The sequence below is a fragment of the Dermacentor andersoni genome, chromosome 4 (genome assembly GCF_023375885.2).
Source record: "Dermacentor andersoni chromosome 4, qqDerAnde1_hic_scaffold, whole genome shotgun sequence".
Taxonomy (NCBI): domain Eukaryota; kingdom Metazoa; phylum Arthropoda; class Arachnida; order Ixodida; family Ixodidae; genus Dermacentor; species Dermacentor andersoni.
The window spans coordinates 84,657,969-84,672,831 of NC_092817.1; the positions used below are offsets into that span (position 1 = coordinate 84,657,969).

General features: G+C 46.8%; 1 protein-coding gene across 9 annotated transcripts in view; it reads left to right on the forward strand.

Moving 5' to 3' along the window:
- The window catches only part of LOC126536425 (choline/ethanolamine kinase), a 136,537-nt gene that overhangs the window by 59,932 nt on the left and 61,742 nt on the right, over positions 1-14,863 (forward strand). Inside the window, exon 1 of one of the 9 annotated variants that reach the window (XM_050183380.3) lies at positions 9,982-10,114. The exons of 7 other annotated variants lie outside the window; for them this stretch is intronic. In XM_050183380.3, coding sequence (XP_050039337.1) covers positions 10,038-10,114 — 77 coding nt within the window. In that variant the 5' untranslated portion in view covers positions 9,982-10,037. One more of the 9 variants, XM_055073996.1, reaches the window with a different exon arrangement.

Sequence of the window (14,863 nt, forward strand, 5' to 3'; positions counted from 1 at the left end):
GCCATGCTCTACTTGTAGAGATTGGGGAGAGTTGAAGACCTCGAAAAACAAAAGTTAAGTTAAAAAAAGTCGTACAGTATGCGTTCTTGACAATGGCCGTATGATGGTTAAAAAGAAAGCAAGCAAGAAAGAAAGAAAGAAAGAAAGAAAGAAAGAACGCTTTAGTGGAGTTTTTTGAACCTAAATCTGTGATAACGTCGTGCGCATTTATTCGACAAAACGAATCGCTCATTTGTGCATCTATAGCCTCGAAGACACATCTTAATAACCACGAAGGTATATTGTAAAGGGGTCATTGCATAGATCGCGGACACTGTTGTCAAAATTCAAGAAGAAAGACCAAAATTACGTGCCTCTGTAATAAGGTGGTTCGAAGGCTACAGCGACAGAAGTAATGGCTTATTTTTGTTGCGAAGGAAACGGAGATCGGTAACAAGAGAAGGCAGTATCTAACTAGAGGAAAACTTGAGGGAGGGGAGCGCAATATTTATACGACGACGGAAAAGCTTATTGAAAACAGCAACGCCATGTCAAGATTAGACATAGCTAATTAACGTAATTACTAATGGCATGCGAATATTCGAAGAATTGAATACAAATCGAAATGTCTTCGCTATTCGATTCGAGAATTAAGTATAAGTTGTCGAATAGTCGTTTCGTTCTGTACGGCTCCCACTGGAGGCAAGTTGTTTTTTCGTCCACTTTCATTTCCCCATTTACCCTTATCATTTCTACAGTCCCATTAAAACAACAAATAATTTCCCCCTAGACATCTTCCTGGTTTTATTACCTGTTGGCTTCACATGGTTGTGACTTGTGAATCAGGCCCCTCTGTTCTCTTTCTTCTCGTTCATAACACAGTTATTCTAGTCTACAGGGAGAAAGAGGGAGGCTGACAGAGGTGTTTGTGATTGATTTTGGTGCAGGGAAATCGCGGTTGTTCCTCAGACGACTAACTTCCTGAACAAACACACGGAAAAGGTCACGTATGCACCAAGTTTTGCTGGACCGAATAAAAGTTTATTCACTCACTCACTCACTCACTCACTCACTCCCTCACTCACTCACTCACTCACTCACTCACTCACTCACTCACTCACTCACTCACTCACTCACTCACTCACTCACTCACTCACTCACTCACTCACTCACTCACTCACTCACTCACTCACTCACTCACTCACTCACTCACTCACTCACTCACTCACTCACTCACTCACTCACTCACTCACTCACTCACCAAGTTATCAGCCATTGAGTAAGCATGTCTCGCCTTAGGTAGCCCTACGCATTCGTTGTCTGTACTTGGGCAGAACAATTTATTATTTGGCCAATCTCTTCATGTTTGGATTCCTTCGAAATTATGCGCAGTGCTGCAGTATTTCCATGAACTCCTTCAACGGGCACTACACTTTATTTTACACACATCTGGGACGTTCTGCTTCTTTTTTTCTTTCTTTCATTACTGCCGTTGTTATAAGATACGATCGTACTTTCCTCGGTTTATCAACTACAGCTTCTCAGTTGACCTTAAATCCATTTCTTAACACCATTGTATGTATAAAATAACAAATAAAAGCCTCTTGTTACCAAGCAGACTCCGCGGAAGAATTAATTTCGCTTTTTTTTTTTAGGAATTGGAAACATTCGATATTTGATTCAATTTCCGAAGGTCGCTTTTCTCTGTAATATTTATTTTTGATTCGAATAAAACATTTTCGCTATTAGAACACCCCTGAAATGAGACATAACATAATCACCCAAGAACTTTAACAAAATAATAAATTGGCTAATTGAAAGTCAACATTAACTTTGAAGATAATGCTAATATCATACGTCACCCCACTGTTTTACGACTCATAAACTGCACACAGTTCGCTGACTACACCTGCTCGTTTCTGCTTTCTCATTTTTCTCTTTCACGTCCCTTTCCTACGTTCTTTCATACTCTCCCATATCGAAATCACTTGGCACACTGCCTATCTTTCTCGCTATCTCCCTCCTTATCCTTCCGCCTTCCCTTTCTGTAGTGATACGCATTGAAGTAGGAAACATTCTCTCCTCGCCCTAGGCGTCGAGTCCCTCGTGCCTTATCGAAGAACGAGGAGTTTGCCGGTCTCTGGTGCTTCATGTAAACAAACATCGGGCCACGTTATTGCACCCCGTCGAACGATGGTTGCATTTGCAAGTCGAGTGTTCTATCCCCCTCCCCTCCTCTATAGATGGTCTTATGTGCATCGAACACAGCTAAAGTAAACCGGTTTCCATGGCATGCTTGATCATTAATATGCAGAAGACTAAAGTAATAATCGACAGCCTGGCAAAGAAAAATGACTTCTTGATTTGTAGTCAGTTTCTTGAAGCTGTGGTGAGGCAGGTTTGCCTAGCTAAGTAGTCACAGGGGACTCCGGTCACGAGAATGATATATACATATGTAGGCGAATCAAATTTCGCCGCAGCTATGAACGCCAGATCATCAATATTCCTTAAAAGAGAAGTGTATAGTTGCCAGTGATGTGGGACTGAAATGGGGAAAGGCATTTATTATGGCAGGAAAGCTGAGAGGTCGGCCTGAATTACAGTTCTGGCCGGCTACTAAGCATTTGGGAAGGGGTACGGGAGTAAATAGATAGATAGATAGATAGATAGATAGATAGATAGATAGATAGATAGATAGATAGATAGATAGATAGATAGAGAGAGAGAGAGAGAGAGAGAGAGAGAGAGAGAGAGAGAGAGAGAGAGAGAGAGAAATGTTGATGAAGAGGACGAAACTGGCGTTATGGATGGATGGAAACAACTTTATTGAAAATCCGGCAAAGTTTAGCGACCCGGGCTCAGGTCTCCCATGAGTGGACTTCGAGGCCTTGCCCCGTCGCCGCCTCTCGGGCCCGCTGGACTGCCCACTCTTGTGTGTTGAGGTTGGAGCTGCGCGGTATGAATGACCCTGAACAGAGAAGCCTCAAGTCGAGACCGTACTCGCGCACAAATTTGTCGGGTCTTTAGAACATCTCGCATACGACGCGAGTCCGGCCAAGGTCCTGAGAGGACCTTTCCGGACAAAAACTGATCTTGAAGCATAACTGCCACTCGGCCTAGTTGGAACAGATTTATTTTTAAACAAACTTCTTTGCGCAAAACAAACAGAGACAAAGAAAAGGAGCAACACAAGTACGAGCGTCCCTCTTTGTTTTGCACAAAAAAAGTTTGTTTAAAGATGATTTTGAAGTTTCGCAAATGCTCTGCCAGTTGCTGTCTTTCCACAGCACACCGTGGGCAGATGCACAGAACGTGCTATATTGTCTCGTGGATATGGCGCAGATCCCTTAACTTAAATTTAATTAAATTCCAGGTTTTTACGCGCCAAAACCACAATCTGATCATGAGGCACGCCGTAGTGTGGGGCTCGGGATAAATTTTAGCCACCTGGGGTTCTTTAGCGTGCACCCAATGCACGGTACACGGACATTCTTTTCTTCGACCCCCTCCCCCTTTCGCCCCCTATCGAAATGCGGCCGGTATTTGATATGGCGACCTTGTGCTTAGCAGCGCAGCACCAAAGCCACTAAGCAACCACGTCGGGTGAGCGCATTCCTTGCAGTCCGCACTGCTCGCATGGGTGCCGAGTGAACGTCACGGCTGTAGTCGTAACCTGTTCAGCGAGCTTGCGTGACTTCTCCTGATGATGGACGGTAACTTCAGCCGCATTTCAAGAGTTTGGTCTGTGAAGACGGCGAAGACTCACCGCCTTCGCCGTCTTGGATGCCGCCATATTTGGATGCCCTGTGTCAACCAAATATGTTCAATTATTTTCACGCGCTAAGGTATGAACTTGATCATTCGTGTTTGGTCGAGAAAGGGGGATGGGCACTTTCGTGGCATTGCTGCTAGCCAACATTGCCTCCTCGTCGGAGAGCTTATTTTCACGCAATGCACCAAATTACCGTCCCTCATGTTCACTCTGCAACAGCACTACCGAAAACTTGAGGGTGGCGCAATTGCTTTGGATTTGCCCTGGATTTACCCATCTTCGCCACCTCTGTACAACATGCTACAGCTTCGCGCATGACGTCCTCTCGAACACTGGGTTCACGGACCTTTTGGCTCTTGCCTGTCAGGATTCCTGCACCAAACAAACGTATTTGTGCATGCTTTAAACACACGTTTCTTCGTTGTGCCCAAAATGCAGGCTTCCGAACTAAAAAAAAAAAGATTGAGAGAAAGAATGCCGCGAGGAAAGTAGTTGGCGACGGCAGCCCCGTCACCGAAATATGGAGACTAACAGAGAAGCTTGACCCGCCGCGGGGACTCAGTGGATATATGACGTTGGGCTGCAGAGCACGAGGTCCCGGGTTCGACCTCCTGCCGCGGCGGCTACTCTGCGATGGGGTCCCTGTGGAAAAAACCCTCGTGCATGCACCATGCTTTGAGTGCAATCACCATGCTCGGAACGCATTAAACCCCGCAGTTTGGCAAGGTAACTTGAGGAGAAGGTGTGGACCGCGCAACGATCGATGGAAAAAAAAATGGCAGGCATCGAAGACGGCCGGAAGCATGGATTACAGACCGAGTCAGCGCGAAATGGAGCTGAACAGGTCACGTATTGCGTAGAGAAGATAACTGCATGGCATGACAGTTAGGGTGACAGAATAGGCGCCTAGTGAAGGGAAACGCATTTGAGGGTGGCAGAGCATTTAGGTCGCTTGATAAGATTAAGAAATTTGCAGGTGCAGGACGGAGTTGGCGGACGCGTGCCGAGAGAAGTTGGAGAACGCGCTACAGGAAGATACCTTCGTCTTGCAATGGAGTCAAATATAGGCTGATGTCGAATACCGCGGATGCGTGCGCACATCGTAGACGTATGAAAACGTTATATCAAAAAATGTCAAACCTACAGTTTTCATGTACTACACGCAATTAGCGATGCGCGCGTAATCGTCCACGTGACTTTTTTTTTTTTTTTTTTCGTTGAGTCTGGTTATCCATCGCATTCCTTATTAGCGCCGCACTACCTGATAGCGTGCGTGCTCTGTCGATGTCGCTGCTTCTGTTCAGTGCAATCTTATGTTAAAATGTTGATAGTGGGTGTGCGAATATTCTAAACTTCCGAATAACGAACTGAATGTTGTCGAATTCGATTCTCTCTTCGAACCGAAAGGCCACTACTGATAAATACGAATACCTTTCGAATATTTTAAATGATCAACCGCACGTGATCGAACATAAAAGTGGAGCAAAAAATTCGATAGATTTCAACTCGACGGCCACGTTAGACAAATGACACGGGACGTTACGTGGTGGAGAAAGCTATATACATACGTCACTTGGCGTGGCCAACTTTTCCCATGTCATTCGCACTTGCCGATGAGTCCCGAGTACGCGAACAGCTTATTTATTCATAATGCTTCAGGTATCTTTGCCATAAGGAACCCTTAATAATGTGCAGTGTAACGACAGGAGCTTGCTGACGTGAATATAAAATAGATGTGAACGTAACTTTATATCATTGGCGAGAACGGCCGTTCGTTATTTGAAAACTACTAGAAAGCTACGCGGCATTCGATTCGATTCGCTTCTGGCACTATTCCGTATTCGTGTCGGTTTCAAAAAAAAAAAAAAAAAAAATAGGCCATAACTTAACACCGCTTACTTTCCGAGTACGCTATACCGCGCACTTGGAATGTGGTGATGTAACGATTGTGACGTCCGACAGCTACGTGCGCCTCACGGGCGCGACCTTGCACACTCTCTCATTTATCGAACGGACGTTTCTCGCAACTCTTGCGAACTTGCGATTTCGTGCACACTGTGACGCGCTCGCGTACGCTCGCAAAACACCTCGAGGTCTGTGTTATAGATACCTCGAAAGTGGGTGAAGTGCCACTAAGACATAAATAAATGCGTGAATGACGGTGGGATTGAATCTCGTGCCTTCCAGCGCAGCAGCCCGATGCCCTAACCATTATTAGAGGCTTGTACGACAGCACGCATGTTCCTGTCGTTTCACAGTCGCTCTTTGAAACATCGGGCGCTTTTGCGTCACGCGTCAGTTTCTCGCGTTCTTATTCCCTCGTGGCAGCTACAGCGCTTCGAGACTGGCATATTATTTCGTCAGACCTTCGAAGTGGGTGAGGTTCGCCTATAGCGCGCCCAGCGCATTAGAAATTACTATCCGTCTGCTCTTACGAAACAACAAACGATTTCGCCGGGTTTCATGCCACTCCCGCTGACCGCCGCCTTCCTTGTAGAAACGCTGCCGTCAAATGGGGTTGCCTATTCGACGCTGTGCCAGTACTGGAAAGCTTCCGCTGCTCCGCCGCGCAATTGCGCGGCGGAGCAGCGGAAGCCGCGCGGTGCCGTTGCCCGAGTTCCACACCGACTCGGACTGCCGAGAAAACCGTATACCGCCTACATACTGTATACTACGCGCTATAGAGGGGCATTGCGCAAGAGGCGCGGTTTCCACGGCACTGCATCGACTATATGCCTGCGTGATTCATTCGTATACTGCGCGATCTGTCTGGGCGCCGCCGCCGCCGGCGCAGCTGTCGGGGACCGGTTTTTCACATATGGAGACGCAAAACGCGGAAGTCTCCCGTTCGCCGCGTCGGCTCGCTTCACCGGAAGGAGTGCACGTCTGTGCGCGGCGACGTGGGCTCGTCTCCCGGCGGAGTCGTCGTTTCGAGCGCCGCGAACGACGACTGGAACAGCCGGAGTAAAGGTTTTGCGCGCAGTGCAATATTGCGTCATTGCGAGGCGAATATTCGCACGAAGCGTTCTTTTCTTACCGGGAAAATTGGAAAGACAGGTTTACTCCCTTATAGCATTGACTCTCTTCAATCACAGCTTTCTTTCGGCGTTGAAAGTCTACTAGTAGTTTCCTTTTTTTTTTTTTATGCGAAGTGTTATTTATGCACGTGTGGGTGTACGAGGCATACGTTAGTTCGTTCTGCTTATTATGTTGCGTTTCTTTTAGTTTCGTAGTGCATATGCGCTGATTGTTCTGATTGCTAATTGGTGGGAGGCTTCACACGGGCGACTTGAGCTACGATTAATAACACGAGGAGGCACAACCTTGGGGATAAGAGAAGCTGGCCAAAGCCACTGTGCATCAGTCTAGCACTGATCGTTGTTGAGGGTGTTGGTGCGCCTCACAGTGCTAATTATCTATTGCTTATTTCCCTTTATTCACGTCTCCTTATCCCTATTTCCCGGTATGGGGTAGCAAATCGGATGTATGATTGGTTGGCTGATATTCCTGTCACTTCTGACCTTATCTATCCCCCTCTCTCTTTCTCTCTCTCTCTCTTGTTGTAATTCTTCTGTAACGTTGCTAAGCTGCCGCTTCCGTTTCAGGAATATTCTTATTTCATCTCGGTCTTGATGATACAACTCGTTCCAGATTTAGTAGTTCATTGCACATATCCACAGAAAGAAAAACAAACACTGAAAGGGCACGTCTCTTGGAGTGAATCATGAAAAGCAGGTGCGGCGCATTAAACGTGATAGCACCTATTGCGCTCATTGTACGGCTCCCGCGTCTACGAGATGGCTCTGACATTTCTGTAAGGTACTGAGGGCTATTACAGGCGCTGTTGTGGAAGGCTCGTTCCGGGAAGTTGTAGCGAGTCGTTTGATTACGACGTCCGTCACGCCGAGGGTGCCACTGTGGGGTGTAAAATGGCATTCGCTGCCGTACATATATTAGGTTGCCGCCAGTATTACGGTCATTCCGAATGAAAAAGATGACCCGAATACACGAAGGAATTGCTCGTATACTAATACGTATGTATGCGCAAGTAGTAGCAAATCGAGCCGGCGTTGCTCGGAGCACTATATGCAGCTATTAGCACACCGCACGGTAATCATGGACCCTCCCGTCCGTTTGTCGTAGAACGCGGTAGGAGAGAAGCCAGGCTTGAACAAACGCACGGACGGCGACGACGGGTTTCCTTGTGGTCGGGAAAATGCGCAGAGCAGACAGTCTGTTCTACAGCTGTTCATTCCGATACTCGCATGCACCCATCATGCGGCCATGCGGTGTTTAGCATATAGTCGACGCGCTTTAAAAGTCAGAATAGCGAGGAGCAGAAGAAACAATGAATGCTCCATGTTCTCACGAAGCTTTCCGGTTTCGTTTACCTCCGTACTCACGACATATTCTTGTTTTGCGTTTCTTAGTTTCTTTCTTTCCTCGAAAGTACTGACTGCCGGCATTCGCCGAAGTGTTTTAAGAACATTTTTTTCTATTATTTGTTTATTTCCTTCATTCATCCGTAGACACTACCTGCTCGGCCGCAAAGCTGCGCGCGATGTTTACTCGCTTCTTCGGTCCATACAACACTCTCCGCCATACGTGCGGCAATGCCCATCGCCGAGCTTGCAAGCGGGAACGTGTGTTCTGTATACTCGTGTGACAAGCGAGTTCCGCGTTCCGACAAAGTTGCCCAGCCCTGATTTATATTCGGCGCTATATATGCTATAAACGCGTTCCAGAGACGAGGGACAGCCGTTGCCGTATAGGTATATTACAGGGTGGTCGTTGTTTAAGTTTTACAATATAAAAAAAAAAAAAAAAGATAGCCTGCTGAAGATAACATAATTCTAGTCCTTGAGCTAGGTAATTCACAGAGGCGGACATTACTTGCACGAGAAATCTAAACACATATTCAGCTAATTAACGAATATCCGCTAATTATATTTTCAATTAATCACTTTACGACACATATTGCAATTTACGAATTGTAACCGACGAGTTTGCAAGGCGGTGTAACCACTTGGAATGAATTTACAGAATGACATCAGTTTGGAGATACGCGCCGCCAAACTTGCCCTAAACATGCACTGTTGTTCCACTTACTCTTTTTTTTAACAAAACGCTCTTTTATGCGTTGAAGCACGAAAGTAACTGGAACGCCAGTGCATTTCGTCGGACCCTGAAAATTAATGTCTCGAAACTGGTGCAGTCCAAAGAAGTTGTTCCCAGTGGATATGCCTTACGAATTCACCGGCTATATTTCGTCGATTACAATAGGTGCCGTAAAGTAATTCATTAGGAAGTTAATTAGTGCATTTTTGTTAAGTAGCTCAATACGTGTTTCCATTTCTCGTGCTAGTAATGTCCGCCTCCTCGAATAAATAGAGCTCAAGGACAAGAATTATGCTATCTGCAACAGGCGATTTCTTAAAAATTCCATCAATCTTAAAAAGTGATCACCCTGTATAGTATTTACTCATGCCACCATGCTTGAAGAAAAGCGGGACGCCGACGTCTGCCACTGCAGACGACCGCGAGCGAGCGCCGAAAGGATAAAACGTCGCGATGTCCTGCTCCCACGTGACCTCGGATGGTGAGCCACGGATGCTGCTTTAACCAAGGAGGAACGAAGTTCTTTCCTTTCTCCATGCACGTGACCACCTTCATGACGTCACGTCACGCACACCCATGCGTACACCAACCGCGCACCTCGCGGGAAACGAAACCGAAACCGATTCGTTGAAAGGCTATTACAATAAGTTATGTAGGACGAGCTGAGACTTGGCAGTTTCTTTTTTCTCCTTCTAGGGTTTTCAGGTCGATATCGTTCATTTCAAGAAGGGAGGGGAAAAAACATGAAAGATCGAAAATGTCCCGTCAGCACCCCTTTAACATTTATGAGCGGACGCCGTCACTCCGAATGCAAATTGGATAAACTATATAAATATACATATTCTCGCGGCGCCCACACGCAGAGCTCTCCCCGTCGCGTGCAGCTGTAGTGGAACACGTAACGAATGGAGGGTGAGGAGGACTGTGTGTACATCACCTCCCTCCGTTTATTTTTTATTTATTTATTCTTGCCGAACAATGAAGACGTGCTTTTTCCTTTACGTATTTCTCCGGCGCCGTCGACCGACGGAGCCGGTAGAGCGCTTCTGCCGAGTCAATGCGCCCCCCCCCCCCCCCCATCTCTTCAGAGCCCGTCGAGCTCCAAATGCTCACACACGTACGCGCACGGCGTTTATCCGTCGACAGTCGCCGTCCGTCCCTTCGTCCCATGTTGGGGTGCGGCGTGAACCTGACGTCCGACGAACGTAGCGTCGCCGGTCCCGTTGGTGGACGCCGCGTGCGCAGGTAACGCAAGCCCGAAGACCGTGTGAGCTTGTTTTGCGTGTGTAATCGAGACTCGCGCGAGAGCCACGCTCGACTCGACGCAGACTCGCAGACGCTGCCCCCATTGTGTTCCGACTTCCCGCCCGAAAGCCGAGACGTCTGTTTTTGTTGACTTATCACTACGTCGCAGTGGTGGCGCGTACCTGGGCGGAAGGGCGCTGTCAGGTGAGAACGGCTCGTATAAGACATGTGATGAGTGGATTTTAAAAAAAGAGAGAGAGAGAGAGAGAGAGAGAGAGAGAGAGAGAGAGCAAGATCTATACATTATAAGGCGAGTGGGTCTTGAATGGCACGCTGTTAGCAGAATGTACGCGTATATAGTTGAAGTGGGAACAGTGGTGCATCTGACGGAGGCTCTCCGGTAAGATAAAAGACTTCTTCAATGTTATCAAAAGTCGTCGGAACAAGGGAAGCGTCGGACGCTGTATCCGGCGTTTCGCAAAGGTGACTGCTCTTCGTCGGGAAAGTTGTTGCCCTGACGTTGACAAGACCCTTGGCAGAACGTTGGTTCCAGCCTGTTTTGCATCCTTCTTTCGACCACGCGCTGTTCATAACGCAAATAAATTCTAGGGTTTTACATGAAAAAAAAAAAAAAAAGCAAGAAGACCATGATACGATAATGAGGCGCGCCTTGTGAGTTGGGGAACGCCGCCGGATTAATTTTGGCCACTTGGGTTTTTCTAACGCGCAGCTATAAATCTAAGCGTACCAGAGTGTTCTTTCACATTTCGCCCCAACCGAAACGCCGCCGCAGCGGACGGGAATCGACACCGCGCCCTCGTGCTTGGCAACGCTACGTCGCAGCCACTATAAACCACCGTGACGGGTCTACATACCGCGGCGGTTTGTGTAGCGCTATAGCGTGTCTATCCAAGATCATTTCGCTCGCGATGGCATCTTTTTGCAGCACGCATTCCACGCATCTGAAACGCCAGTTCCATGGCTTATATGCTTTTCAAAGCTCAAGCTGATTTGAACACCTTTATTTTTTGGTAACTTTACGAATTAATCGCGCTTATATTCTTTTTTTATGTGGGTGCATTTTACTACGGCTGGCATTGTATGCAATGAACGATGCTGTTTTCTGAATAACCCAGAGTGACATGCTACCTGTCTGTCAAGCGCGGGCGCAGGACTCCGTCAGGAGGCCGTGTAAGCTCCTTTCTGTCCCGAGACACTGCCAATTCTATGTATTGTCCGAAATAATAACTAAAAAAATATATAGTCCGGTGCAAGTGCGAAATTTCGCGTCGTAATGCGTTGGTTTGGCCGCTCTGCAGTGCGCATTCACACGTACACGAAGGAGCGCCCGCAATTTAAAGCGTCAGTATATTGTTTCCGGTCGCATACACTTCGCCATATACAGTTTGCTACGTGTGTGTGCGTGCCCTTTTAACTTTTGTCATTTGCGGAAGAGATATCATGGAAAATCAACGCAACTGTTGGTGCCGATCGGTGCCTAAGTCCACAGAGGAAAGGCGACTGCCATATGTTTCCTGCGAACGTTTGACGTATAACGTCGAATGTGAACGTAAATTATATTGCGGATTCACGTTCTCGAAGGCTCGAGAACCAGCTGTCGAGGCTCGCGAGATTCCTTTTCTGCGCTGTCTCTATAGGAATCGACGCAAGCGCCTGGGAGGCTTAAGAAAAGGAAATCTTTACGATACTTGTATAGGCGTGCATGAACTCATGGAGGAGTGACTTCCTCAATGTTTGGTGTACGTGATCCCGCGAGATCAGTATTCGAGAGTTCATTCGCCGCCGAACCACGCTGTTGAAACTGGCACCAAAATGCGCATGACAAACTGACGCAGAAAAGAGAGTTAAAGAAAAGAAAGCGCGTAGACGTTTAAAGCAGCGCCGTGGTTATAAGAAGCAAAAGGAAAATTGCTTAATGTTCATGCACGTGGCGCACCGACGTCTTAAAAACCATGATAAGTTCTGGAATAAAAAAAATTCGAAGTCCCCGGACAGAAATCCCGGGTGCGCTGTGTCCATGTGCACGAGTGCGTTGCTCTTAAAGAAGTGTACGCTTTCCCGTGTATTTTATCGTCACACATTTTGCATTGGCCCAAGACGCGCAGTTTGAAGTGTATCCTTTATTGATACACTTGTGTTACAAATTCATTATGAAACGAACATCTCGCCATGTGGCTGGACTTAGCAAAATCTATAATAAGACTTACTGCTTTCGCCATAAGTGCCAAGCCACACATCATTTTTTTTTTTTACAGTGTTCAGCACCCCGCGCATCTGGTATAGAATTTCACTCAACCTGTCACTTCACCTGTCAATTCTGTGTCAGAGTAAACTGCAGGTTTAGATGTGGGAACACGGCCCGGTTGTTAGTTATCACACCCCGTACATTGAAATTTGAGTTCATACAAAGAAAGACGTGACAAACAAAAATAATTTATATATATATATATATATATATATATATATATATATATATATATATATTGGTTCTGACTCACCACTCTGTAACTGTATATGAAAGCGGGGCTGAATATACCCCATACGTCGGATTTATCCCTTATACGGGCGTCTGTACAGGAGCCCATATATATTGAGACAGCCATGAACAACTTTCGACCTCCTCCTGCAAACCGCGCATATTCCACCAGGCTTAGTTCCACCGGTCCACGATGAAGCAGTGATACCAGATTAAATTCGTTAATCGGGATGAGATGAGGGCAAGTGCGGGTCTTCCGAGTGCCGGACCTACACGCCTCACATAGCTAACTTGCAAGAACACGCCTCCAGCTCGCCAGTACGTGCCGCAGTGTAATTACCGATGCAACGTAAGTGAACACGCGAGTTAAGTTGATATGTTATGCAGTGGCTTCCCAAGTATTCGTTCGCATTTGCAACTCGCAGCAATTAAGAGTGTGGCAACACGGTGCGTTTGCCACTATAGCAATTAAGGCAAGCTCAAGGAAATTGCTACACAAGCTGATGTTATTTTGAACCAGCGTTATACGCGTATACACGGGCTGCTCGTATACGCGTGACGGTGGACGCATTGCACGGTGGACGCATTATATACTGCAGCCCATTTGGCTGCTCAGGGCGAAGAGAAAATGTACGATAGAAACATTTCATTCTATAGATCGCTCGAGTTTGGGGCCACAAATGACGCTCGTCAGGCAGCCCGAGCTCCTATTTGTCGATCATCGCAGCACATATGCATATATACACGTACCGTACACCGATTTCTTGAGCGCGCTTAGAACAGCTGAAAGCCTGAATTAAGCGAAGCACCATAACGTATACCATTGCCCTGTTACTAAATACTTAAGCTTCAGAATGACTTATTGTTCAGCGTCTACGTATGCACTGCGCACAAGGATGAAGCCCAGTCCTTTCCGGCACCCGGTTTTCGATGCGGGCAGATGAAAAAAAAGAAAAAATCAGAGAGTTGTCCGGCGCGTTTCCGCTTCCTGTGGATATTTTCTGCGTGTTCACCGTGTCTGTATAGTTAATCCTACTCCAAGCCAGAACCGTCGCGCTGCGCCGGTAGCCTTGAACGTTCGACCATTTGCAGTTAACGCTTGCAGTTAACGGCAGCCTTGGACGGCCGACCGCTGGGAAACACCCATGAGGTTAAAGAAAAAAAAAATTCAGTGAACGGTTCCCAGCGCAGAATAAGGTACCCTTGTAAAACATTTGTGACAAGAAAGAAAGGTAGTTTAGTAGTCGAGAGAGAACGTGCCTGACTTCCCTTCATGAATTCCGTGCCTAATATGCAGCGCCAATGATGTCATCGTGACGTCGCGTATTTCAGGCTAATTTCGCGCAATCAATTTTCTGTACGATGAGACCGAAAGTTCTCAGGCGTTTGCATGTTTTGAAAGTCATTGCAGTATTCTTGTTTATTAGCATTTAACTCTATAGACTCGGCAGTACGCTGTCAAGCTGCGCAATTCCACAGGAGATTTCGCGGAAGTTGGAAACTTGGAAAGTTTTTTTCCCGTGCCGCTTTCTGTCACATCGGCGGCTCGCTCTTGAAAAAAAAAAAAAGAAAAGAAAAACGTATTTGCCATTCATCCCTCCAGTCTAGCCGCATGTTTGTTTTGGTGTACCTTTATGGAAGGAAAGACAAAACGCTTTTCACAGAAAAGGAACAAAAATACAAAGAACAACAAACGTTGACGTTTACCGCTACGAACGCGTGGCCGTCATGTCACGCCGGACTTTATGTCTATCTTGACGTTCTGTTTTCATGTAACTCTGGAGAGCCGCAGCTTGTGCCTTTCCCTATGAGAGCTTTGCTTCGTGCATCCGAGTTCGCCTAAGGTCTTTGTCCTCGGGTGTTTGTTTATGCTTGTGCTTCGGGCGCACACGCTGCAGCAGGCATACATACCGCAGTGGCTGCCTCTCGAGCCGCTGGTATCCTTACTCAATCTTAATTGTACTCCCACTTAGCAGCTTTCGTACGATATAGCGTGCGCACGAGACTGCAAAACACATCGGCATGACAAGAGTTATGAGAAGGAGGCGTAAATGGAGAAGATCTTCAGCAGGAATGATTAATGCAGAAACAAGTATTTCAGTCTTATTGCAACCTCTCTGCCGCGCCGGGACTCGACGTATATAGAGCTGGTCTTGCTTGTCGGTGCAAGACGCATAATTCTAATTTGCGCGCATTTCTTGCGGTTTTTATTTATGTATCTTTTTTTTTTTTGTGCGTGTGCATATACGTAT